The sequence below is a fragment of the Coffea eugenioides genome, chromosome 9 (genome assembly GCF_003713205.1).
Source record: "Coffea eugenioides isolate CCC68of chromosome 9, Ceug_1.0, whole genome shotgun sequence".
NCBI lineage: Eukaryota > Viridiplantae > Streptophyta > Magnoliopsida > Gentianales > Rubiaceae > Coffea > Coffea eugenioides.
This window is the reverse complement of record NC_040043.1, coordinates 4,228,739-4,241,242: the sequence shown is the minus strand read 5'-3', so window position 1 is coordinate 4,241,242 and position 12,504 is coordinate 4,228,739. Positions and strand designations below refer to the sequence as shown.

General features: G+C 36.7%; 1 protein-coding gene across 1 annotated transcript; it reads right to left on the bottom strand.

Moving 5' to 3' along the window:
* Window positions 1–365: 365 nt before the first annotated feature.
* Window positions 366–12,504, bottom strand: LOC113782019 (polygalacturonase-like). The gene is made up of 5 exons (XM_027327933.1): window positions 12,373–12,504; window positions 12,010–12,213; window positions 11,353–11,793; window positions 716–790; window positions 366–620 (listed from the first exon to the last, which is right to left on the bottom strand). The coding sequence occupies exons 1-5, from the start codon at window positions 12,502–12,504 to the stop codon at window positions 366–368; spliced, it is 1,107 nt and encodes a 368-aa protein (XP_027183734.1).

Here is a 12,504-nt window from a genome sequence, read left to right as displayed (position 1 = left end):
ATTATTTTACAACTCGATTGGCTACCCTAAGCAAATTCAGGAACCAACTTAGGCTTGTCCACTTGTGTAGTTGTGCTGCAATTTATCATTTGGTACACAGATAAAAGTATGTACCACATTAATATCGAATAACCTCGACATTGCAACTTAACTAATTAAACATGCTCCCATTTTCATGGAGAGCTCTACAATAGATCTCGGATCAAATATACATGTTTTTTTGGCAAGGGGCATTGGCTCTTATCGATAGATCAAAGAATTAATAGAAAAGAAAACATCTAAAATGTTTTCTTTAGTCCAAAAAATGGGGAAAGAAAAAAAAAAGGAGAAAAAAATTTCGAGCTCGTTCCTGAGCTTGAGGGAATTTAAGCAGCTTGAGCAGGAATGGTGGTATTGGCGCAGATTGGAGGGTTCAGCTTGCCACTCAGAGCTGGCTTCACATTGGCACAATTGCTTGACACATTTTCTTGATTGCCATTGTATGCCAAGTCAATGTCAGCAATCTCTACACCATCGCATGGGATACTCTTACTGCAAAGAAGAGTCACAACAGCTGGTGTTGCTAAAGTGCCAGTGATGTTCTTGAAGCTGACTTGAGCAATCTTAACACTTGATGGGGCCTGTAAAGCAAAACAACGAGGAAAGAAAAAAATTAGCTCAAAAAGAAATGCACTTTAGAATTTGATTGTCTTTGCATGCATGTTTTTTAACTTACAGTGTTTGTGCATTGGTTGTTTGGGCAATATTCTTGATCAATGATCACTGGATTGCTGACATTTTGCATGATAATGTTGATCTTGATCCGTATCTTTTGATATTTACAAAATAATGGATAATACTAATATCTCTTCAAGAAATATTTTCAGTTATGAAATAAATCAGATTCAAAGATTAAGTGCAAATGAAAGGGACAAAGGCTGCTGAAAGCTGTCGGACGCTTGGTTCGGACGTCCGATAATCATTGCGCAATTTCGGACGCATGAAGAACTCCACCACCGGACGTCCGAAGAAAATGAGACATTCCCCCTGACTTAGTGATCTCGATCGGACGCAAGTATCGCACGTCAGCTAGGATCCTTCAAATTCGACGAAAGTTGTTGGACGCTCATAAGGACAATACCGGACGTCCGATAGAATTGAGATGTTTCTTCTAACTCATTGTCTGCTTTAGGATGCAAGCACCGGACGTCAGATAGAATTGAAGAAGATTTTTCAAACTCACTGCTTGCTGTCGGACGCAAGAAACCAGACTACCGGACGTCCAATAATCTAACGGCTAGTTGGCTTTTCACCTACTTTCTATCCGTTGGAAGTATTAATGAAATACTTTCCTGATCTATTATAAATAGAGTATGATCAGAAATTTTAAATAATTTTTGCACATTGAGACTACATCAGATCTTGAGTGATTCAAGTGTGAAAATACTCTTTAAAAGAAGATTTGTACTCTTAGTTGTGTAATTTTCGATAAAATTTTCAAGTGTGTTTCTATTTCTTCAATAGTGTAGATTTGTGAGGGTTATCCGAATGATAGTAAAACTTCCTTTTTGACCAAGTGCGATTTTGGGGAGGAGGAGAAGTGATCTTTTTTTTGTAACACAAGAGATTGGTTGTAAGTTGATCAACTTGAAGAATCTTGCTATATAAGTGATTTTCAAATTCAAGTGGTTTGAAACTTGATTTGCTATTCTATCCTTTTACTTACTGTCTTGCAAATATAAATTGTTTTCTCTTCTATTCCAAGCACTTGTGCTTTCTCATCAATTGCTCCATTATGTGGTCATTTAGAAAAGAGGACAAATTCTCAAAAAGTGACTCATATTTTGGCCAATTTTTTTAAACCACCTAATTCACCCCCCTCTTAGGTTGTTTTCGATCCTTAACAATTGGTATCAGAACTTGGTCTCCTTGAAAAATTAAACTCAATTGGCTTAGGAGTAAAATGACAACCAATAATGTCATATTTTTTGAAGGATATTCTGTCATTAGACCACCTATGTTTAATGAGTCAAATTAAATGAGTTGGAAAGAAAGAATGATTATCCTTTTGCAATCAATTGATATTGAATTGTGATTTATTATTAGTGAAAAATCCATATGATGCCTCTCTTATAGATAAAAATACTCATAGATCTATACAAAAAACAAGAAGTGAACTGACTACTATGGATAGAGCTCATCTCACATTAAATGTAAAAGCCATGAATGTATTATATTGTGCTTTAGATTCAAATGAATCTATTAGAGTCAAGGGTTGCAAGTCAACTAAGAAAATTTGGGATAAATTGAAAGAAATTCATGAAGGTAGTGAGAATGTTAGAGAACAAAAGAAATCTATCTTAGTTACTAAAATATGAGTCGTTTAAGATGGAGGCTCTGAAAATATTGATCAAATGTATTGTAGATCAATGTTTTTCATTAAAGATTTAGAAGTGTTGGAAAAAGATACTCTCTAGGTGAGAAAAAATAGAAAAATCCTGAATGTCTTGTCCAAAAGATTGGAAAAATAAAGTGGGACTGCTATTGAAGAGGCTAAAGATTTGAATACTATGCCTATTGAATCATTTATTAATTCTCTGACCTCTCTCATGAGATGAAACTTAAGATTAAGGTACATGAGCAAGAAGATGCAAAGGTAAGAAGGGAGCATTGCTCTAAAAGCATTTCAATATGAAGATGATTCGGCTTCTTGGATGGAGAAGATGTGGAAATTGATGACAGTGATCTTGCTCTTATCACAAGAAGTTTCAAGAGGATTCTCAACAAAAAGGAGATTTAGAAGAGGAGGACCTAGCAATTTCAGATTCTAATCAATTCAACAATGCAAGAAACAAAGGAAGATATGAGACAACAAAAAATAAGGTGACAAATGTTATGAATGTGCCCAATTTGGACACTACATAAGTGAATGTCCAATGAAGAAGTGGGAACGGTGAAAGAAAACCAAAATTCAACAATTTTCAGTTCACATGGAATGGACACAACTCCAATGGTGAAATTGAAGGGGAAGATGAATCTGCTCAATTGACTTTTATGGCCATTGGAGATGATAAGATAACAATTTGTAACTCTCAATTTGATAGTGATGATGAAACTAATGATGATCTTGAATCTTTCATTAAAAAGTTACATGATATTTTGAAAGAATCTTATGCTAGAAACAAGAAATTAAAACACAAAATTAGTTTTGTTCTTCATTATAATACACGCCTTATTCAAGAAAACAAGATGCTGAAAACTGAAAATGATTTCTTGAAAAAGAATGAGATTGATTTACAAAATAAGTTTGATTGAAAAACAAGGCTTTGTGAAATGTTCAAAAAGGAGTAAGGTAATTTGAAAAGAAGAATGAATAATTTAAATGAATTGCTCCAAAATAAAAAATAAAACTGTTTTCAAGGAAATGAAACAAAAACTCATTTTGGCACTCATGAGAAGAAATTAAATTCTGGTGCAAATAATTTTGTAAGATTTATTAAACCTAGTTTTGCAAATAACTCTTTGATTATGTGTAATTTTTGTTGTCAAAAAGGTTAAATGAAAAGTGATTAATATGTGAGGAAAAATATTAGAAGAGATGTGAAATGCATATGGATAGTTAGACATGATACTAACTCTCAAGAAACCAAAAATTAAAGGGTACCAAATATTAGTTCTTGAACTCTTGATTTGGTGAATCTGGTAAATATCATTAAGGAATCAAAATAGTTCGTAGACAGTTGATACTCAAGACACATGACCGGTGATCCATCACATTCATCAAATTCAAACCAAAATCAAGTGACAAAGTGACATTTGGAGATGAGATAAAAGCAAAAAATTAGAGTAAGAGATGTTGGTAAGAATGATCAGATTTTTGTTCATAACGTTCTTTTGTAATTTTTTTAATGTTTCTGATATTTTGAAGTGAGTTCCTTTGATATTTTTAATAATTGGGTAAACAACAAAAAAGTCCTCTGTGGTATAGCTATCATACAAAAAAATTCCCTCTGGTTTCATATCATACACGTCGATACCCCATGCTTTGAATTATTGTGAAAATTCGACGGAAATCGTCAAATGTATCACGTTTGACTTAAACGCACTGGAAATGCGCGTGTTTCTTGCGGACAAGAGATTTCTACCACAAACTTTCAGCTGATATGCCTTCGTTACCCTTCAGTGACTTTAATAAAAAGTGGGAGACATCAAAATTGAAGGCTCGACCTTCATTGACTTTAATTCTTTCAGCTGATATGCTCGGCTTCAGCCAAAATTGAACGATTTCCATACATCGAGAGTAATCAGTCAAGCAGAGGTTGCAAGCCAGCAAAGGAATTGCAGGAAAGTGGAGAATCGACGTCTTCCTCAAGCTCTCGAACAACCAGCGGCGGAAACGGAGCTAGAGGTCTGCGATACCAGTATAAGATATGTATTTGTGGAAGGAATGTGAAGCTAAAGATTGTTGAGTCGGAAAAGCCATCGAAAGGAATGTTGTATTTTGTGTGTGAAAAAGATGAATATCGGTTCTTTTCATGGTATAGTCCAATCTACAGAGACGAGCCAGATCGAGATGCACCTGTCCCCGTAGTGAGCCAGCATGTTCAAGAAAATTCATATTTGGGTGGCGTGCTCTCAAAACTGGAAAATTTGGACAATGAAATGAAGAACTTGAAATTGCTAGTTGGAGGTTGTGTTATGGTAGCTATTTTTTCTATTTTATTGTTGTTGATGTCTACCAGATAAGATAATGGTAGGCTATTGTTGATGATGTAGTTCTTCATCTATCGAATTGCTAGTTGGTAGGCTGCTGTTGATGTTTTGGCATTTTGTTGCAGTGAAAAGGAATGAAATTGGTAATCTGTATATTGGAGTTTTGTTCTGGCAATTTGCATTTTGAAAACCCCCAAAAATGAACGAAATAAGCAATTTGGAGTTTTGTTTGGTAATCTGCATTTGAGCAAGTGTCTTGAAAATGAACAGAATTGCAGCAAGTACTAGTTGGAGTTTTGCGTTTTGTGTTATGTTATCTTTCCCTGTGGTGTTTTGTTTGATGTCTACCAACCGAATAATGGTCAGTGTTAGACCAAAAGTTCAATTCAAAGTTCTAACTGCAAATCATCTTACCAATTTTACCGCTTCCCAATTGAAAAGCTACACAATTCTTGAAATTTGCAAAGAAATATCGGCTCGTAGAATTGTGGGATGCTATCATCTTACCAATTTCCAGATTCATTCAGCAACTACAACTTACATAGTTGACAGAAAAAGAAGCCAAAAATAAATGTAGTTGCCATTTCACATAGCAGACACCAAAATCTGTTCACAGAAGAGATGTACAACAAATGTTTCCAGATTCATTCAGCAACTATAACTTATATAGTTGACCGAAAAAGAAGACAAAAAATGAATGTAACTGCCATTTCACATAACAGACACCAAAATCTGTTCACAGAATCTGTTCCCAGAAGAGATATACAACAAATGTTATAGATTCATTCAGCAACTACAACATCACATCACCCATATCACATAACATTAATCTGGTGGTTGCCAAGAACTTCAACCCAAAATCTATTCCCAGAACATAGATTCACCAAATGTTCAGTTTCATTCAGCAACTACAAATATTCCAAAAGCTATTCTAACTACGACTAGGCCACTATTCTGGCAGGTAATTAAGCCTTCTTTGGCTTTTGATCTCTTTGGCCTTAACTTCCGCAGGACATCAGTAACAGTTGGAGCTCTGGCTCTTTTTACTGTTGCAGTGGTGCCATCAGCCCTGTTACCTCCATTCTTTGTAGTACTTCGAGTACCATTAGCTCCTTCACTAATTGGCTGTTGTTGAGTGGACGACTCAGCAATTGGTTGTGATTGAATGAATTCAGCTGCGCTTGCTTCAGGTGCCTATAAATGCCATTTAACATTGTTAAAACATACAGATGCTATAACAATGACATTTAAGCGTATAAGGAAAATTACCTTATAAAATTTGGAGTTAGGGTGAATGGAATTCTTGCACGTCCGTGAGTTATGCCGTGGCTGAAAACATCTCTTGCAATGTACCACAAGACCCTTTCTAGTTGATACTTGACCCTTCTTAGGCTCATCTTGCGCTCTTCGGCGTAGTTTCTTCGGTCTACCAGGCATTCTCCTAACCACATGGGGGTTTATGGCCTCTTCTTCGCAAGTTATCAAATAAATATCACTTGGAACAGGTGTGATAGTATGTGCATATGTTTTCAGATATTCAGCTCTAGTGTAGCAAGTATGCACATAATTTTTTATAGGTAATCTACACACTTTTATCGCAGTACATGCATGGGCACAAGGATAACCTGTTAATTGAAAATACCCACAGGTACATGTCTAGTTTTTCAAGTCTACTACTACACATTTTCTCACACCACAGTCAACCTCATACTTGTGACCCCCGTCCCAGGTCGCAACAAATGTCCTACTCAACCTCTGATTCTTGTCAATCTTTTCTGCTATATTAGGACAGATTTCTCCTTGAAACTTTTGCATTCCAGATCTCTTTGTTCGAATTCTCTGCATCAATCTTCTCCTTATCCATTCAAGCATCCCAATGGTAGGTAACTCTCTTGCTTCTAATATGTAGTTGTTGAATGACTCATTTAGATTGTTTACCAGAATGTCACATTTACTACATCCTGTAAAATGTGATCTACTCCAAAGAGTTGGTGGAATTCTGCTCAACCAGTCAGCAGCTTCTTTGTTTGCCTTTTCTAGTTCAATCCTTGCCACTTTCCATTCCTTTTCATTGCCAACACTTGCAGCAGCCCAAAACATGTCTTTCATTTCTTTTCCTTTGAACCTTTGGTTAAAATTCTGGTACATATGCCTCAAACAAAATCTATGTTCTGAATCTGGAAACACTTCATTGACGGCATGCACAAGCCCTTTCTGTTTATCTGAGATAAAGGTCTAAGGAATGTTATCTCTTCCCATGCCCAAATCAGCCATTAGCAACTCCAAAAACCATTTCCAGGAGTCATACCGCTCTACCTCTACCACTGCAATTGCTATTGGCACCATGTTATCGTTGCCATCTCTGCCAAGTGCTGACAATAATTGCCCACCAAATGCTGTTTTAAGAAAACAACCATCTAGACCAATTATTGGTCTACAACCATCAAGGAAACCCGGCTTACAGGCATGCAAGCAATAATATAACCTTTGAAATATACCTGTTGAACCATCAGGTGTTTTGTCAATCTGAATTTTTATAGTACTTCTAGCATTTGTGTCTCGGACGGTGGCGGCATAACTCCAGAGTTTTTGATACTGCTCCATGTCCGTGCCAAGCATCATATCCTTTGCCTTACGCTTAGCTCTACCAACCTTAACAATTGACACATTGATCATTAAATCTCTTCTGATGTCATTCTTCAACCCCATCAACTCAATTTTTGGATTATTCCTGATCTTATCTTGATATTTGCTGCTCAGATATATGGCTGTTGCATGCTTATTTTGATATTCTCGAGCACACACATGCTCACCCTTCAGTGACTTTATTTGGAAGGTTGATTCATCTTGAATTGGTGTTGCCTGAATCCTCCAACTACAACCTTTTGCACAGTTGGCAATAATTTTCTTGAAATAGTTTTTCACCCAAGTAACTTCATAACTCTCTCTTACTAGCCATTCACACAACACAGATCTAAACACTTTAAAATTAGTAAACTTTTGCCCCACTTTCAGCTCAAAGTGTGGCTTCATAAACTGAACTTCAGGATTAAAGTCAAGGCAGTTATCTTCTTCTCCACTACCAGATCTAAATTTGTCTAGCAACTCTTCATCCGGAACCACAGGTTCTTGCCAATCCTCCTCAGTCACCTCAGCATTCCCTACCCTTTCGTCTTCTTCTCTCAAATCTGATTCTCTAAATGTTGCAGGTGGTTTTTCAATGTTTATAGCTTCATCTTTTGATAGCTTCTGAGATGAAACAGGTCCCTTTTCAATGCTTACATCTTCAACTTCTGATGGCCTTTGCTCTGAAACAGGTGGTGTAATTTGCTGAATCACATCAGACCCTCTATATTGTGAATTTTTACTGGCCTTTTTCTTTCTCACAGAACCCCTTTTAGGAGAACTTTTTTCATCTGACTTTCCAGCAAATGAGAATACATGCACTGGCAATTTTGAAGAAGTACTAGTGCCATCACCTTTTTTTATGTCTCCATCTGCCCCTGCCCCACCTTTTTTGTTGTAGTTGCTGTCTCCAACAGCATCTTTCTTTGGGCTAAAGATGTCTTCATCTTCTATTGTTTCCAACCCATCTTTTAACCATTCTGGCTCTTCATCATCTTCACATGCACCTGTCCCCGTAGTGTTAGTGACCCCACCATCTTCACATGCATCCGTATCATGGCCTTCATTTTTTATTCCATCACTGACCCCACCATCTTCTGGCTCCTTGTCAAATGGCTCATCCCCACTGCAAGCATAAATTAGCCTTTCCTTAGGCAAGTTCCAGTAGCACTGGTTCATTAATTCAATATCATTATTGTCTCTAATTGGGTGTAGACTACCTTCTAAATTCACATCTGGGACACAAAACCAAAAAGTTACTCTAGTTGCTCTTTCATCTACCTTTTTAAACATTGTACACAGACTCACTATTGATAACTGATTTTCTATTCTGTCTCTGAAAATAGCCATGTGGGTTCCTGTGTAGTAGAGCCTTGACTTTTCTCTTAATCTCCCACCAAAATACATGTGTATGTCAACTTTGTCCTCGGATTTCTCCTCTGCTACAGCATGATAAGCAATAAAGGACATCAGATATTAGTAATTTGTTTTTGACAACTACACAAAAAACTAACATAACACAATCAGAACAAACAATTTATTGTAGGTGGGATTGGGGACCACATTGGACCACAACATGTCTCCATATAAGCCATATTAAGATAATTACAGATTACAGAAGTTGTCGTGCTTGACTAGTCATGGCATTTAACAGTAGTAATTGATCAATACAAGTAATACTACACATTGATAGTATAAATTTAAGCCAAAAACACGGACTGTCAGACTCAACAATTGAGTCTGACCAAAAAGAAGGGGTGACCAGATTAGGACATGAAACGCGTAGCCTTATCTTTGCCAAACAATTGAGGAATTGGAACTAAAGCTAGTAAATGAGGGACCTCTTCTATAAAGCTATCCCTTTTTAAGCTTTCAATAATTATCAAAACTTTAGCAATTTGAAAGGGACGCTTAAGCTGTCTATCTATGCAGTTAGGTTTGCTGGGCATACATGAACAACCTTCATCTTCATTACATAAATACATCAAAAATATTATCTTTGTTAAATAATGGCCTCCCAATTTAATTTGAAATTAGTAAATAATATTTTCGCTTCCATATCATACCCTAAAACTCGAATGGAAATAGATGAGAGATGATATACTAACCCATTTTTCTTCGATTTTTCACCGCAAATGTTCACTTCCTCCTATTTTCCGTCGATCTTGATATTTGATTGAAATAAGAATCAAAATTTTTGCTGAAAATTGGCTACAGAAGGGGCTGCAATTGGCTACAAAAAAGGCTGCTTTTGCTTCGATTTTTCACCGCAGATCTTCACTTCCTCGTATTATCTGTCGATCTTGATATTTGATTGAAATAACAATCAAAATTTTTGCTAAAATTTGGCTACAAAAGAGGCTGCTCCATCTTCTCTCTAGGGTTTTTTATTTCTTTCTCTCTCTCTTCGTTGGTTTTGACAGAATGAAGAGCAAAATTACTTCTACAGTTGTCGCTTATATCAAAAGGGTATTTTCATCTTTTCACTCAGCTCCGTCTATTTTAACGATTTTCGTCGAATTTTCACAATAATTCAAAGCATGGGGTATCGACGTGTATGATATGAAACCAGAGGGGATTTTTTTGTATGATAGCTATACCACAGGGGACATTTTTGTTGTTTACCTTTAATAATTAATGGATTTCGATTGATATGAATGTGGGTATGAATGTTGGTTTCATTGATGTTCATTGTTATTTTTTGGTCTCTTTTGATGTGATTTTTCTGTTATTGACTGATGATGGTTGCTGCTACTGTTCTTTTTATGACAATTACTCTCTACTTTTATGATGACAAAAAGGGGGAGAAATTATAAAATAGATGTGGTTTGAGATGCTATTAGTAAGAGGGAGTTCATTTGATGCTGGTTTGGGATGCTATGAGTAAGGGTGAGTTTCTCATCATTTTTCTTCCTTTCATCCATTGTTTTGTCATCATAAAAAAAGCGGAGAATGTTGATCTTGATCCCTATCTTTTGATGTTTACAAAATAATGGATAATCCTAATATCTCTTCAAGAAATATTTTCAGTTATGAAGCAAATCAGATTCAGAGATCAAGTGCAAATGAAAGGGACAAAGGCTGCTGAATCTGTCGGACGTTTGGTTCGGACATCCGATAATCATTGCACAATTTTGGACGCATGAAAAACTCCACCACTGGACGTTCGAAGGAAATAAGACATTCCCCCTGACTCACTGATCTCGATCGGATGCAAGTATTGGACGTCTGATAGGATCGTTCAAATTCGACGAAAGGTGTCGGACGCTCACAAAGACAATATCGGACGTCTGATAGAATTGAGATATTCCTTCTAACTCATTGTCTGCTTTCGAACGCAAACACCGGACGTTCGATCGAATGGAAGAAGATTTTTCAAACTCACTACCTGCTATCGTACGCAAGAAACCAGACTACCGGACGTCCGATATTCCAACGGCTTGTTGACTCTTCAACAACTTTCTATCTGTTGGAAGCAATAATGAAGCACTTTCTTGGTCTCCTATAAATAGAGTATGTTCAGAAATTTCAAATAACTTTTGCACATTGAGACTACATCAGATCTTGAGTGATTAAGGTGTGAGAATATTCTTTAAAGAAAATTTGTACTCTTAGTTGTGTAATTTTCGATAAGTTTTTCAAGTGTGTTTCTATTTTTTCAATAGTGTAGTTTTGTGAGGGTTATTCGAGTGATAGTAAAACTTCCTTACTTGACCAAGTGCGGTTTGGGGCGAGGAGGAAGTGATCCTTCCTTTGTACACAAGAGATTGGTTGTAAGTTGATTAACTTAAAGAAACTTGCTATATAAAGTAATTTTCAAATTCAAGTGGAGTTTGAAATTTGGTTATTGTCTTGCAATATAAATTGTTTATCTCTTCTACTCCCAAGCACTTGTGCTTTCTCATCAATTGCTCCATTGTTCAGTCTTTTAAAAAAAGAGGGCAAGTTCTCAAAAAGTGACTCATATCTTGGTCAATTTTTTTAAACCACCTAATTCACCCCCCTCTTAGGTTGTTTTCGATCCTTACAGATAATACCTTCAAAGTGCATATTGGTGGCACTACCACTTTTAGAAGCTGGCCAGCTCTTTACTCTTACACCATTTAAAGGACCGGAGATGGTGCAGTCGGTAACAAAGATACCCTCAACAGGCAGTTCATTGTCATACCTTCCAAGACTTCCAACACTAATTCCATGGCCAGGTCCACATGTCACTTTGCTTATCTTAACTTGTTTGGCACCATCACCAATTGAGATGCAATCGTCCCCGGTTCTTATGTTTGAATCTGTGATGACTACTCCAGTGGAATGTCCAATGTGAATACCATCAGTGTTGGGACTGTCCCCAGGTGCTGTGATTGTGAAGTGTTGGAATGTTATATTGTTGCATCCGAAAAGATTTACGTGAAATAGTTTGCTGTTCAAAGAAGTTAGGTCGCGGACGACAGCATTGTTGACTAAATTCAAGCTCAAAGTCTGCAATTTCAAGTTAAAAAAGCACAAGAATCAGATTACTAATTGAACTCGTGTATCGTTGGCAAAACATTCATAGCTGTGTATTCAATGTTGTAAAAGCTGGCTCACATTTGGAAGTTTACTGCATTCGATTTTTACACGACATTCATTTTGGGTCCAAGCTTTGGCTCCTTAGCCATCCAAGATACCACATCCGGAGAGTGTCAATTGGTCAACGTATATAATTGTCATCCATTCCTTATCCTTGCTTATTTGTGCAGGATCTTCAGGTGCTTTGATGGTGCCTTGTATTTGAATCTCAACGGGAGTTTTGCAAGGACCTTCAAGCTTCGCATCTTTCAATAAAAATGTGCCCTTTGGAATCAAAATTGTAGATGCTGTTGTAGAATTACATGCTTGTTTCCAAGCATCCGCCAAAACCTGTAACAATGGAAAATCTTTTAGAGCCCAATTGTTTATTTTAATGGGGACAATGCTTTCGACAAATCACGAACTTTTCTCCAAATTTTGGTGAACTGATCAATCAAACAAATCGATTTTGATGTATGTAGCTTCTGCATTAAGATTAAGATTAATTACCTGACTCATGTCAGCACTGCCATCTGGTTTTGCGCCAAGTTGAGTGACATCAATAGGCCCAGTTTGGGCCTGGGCAATGCATGTAAAGAACAGCCATGAACACAACAATGTGATGCCTAATGCTCTTTCCAT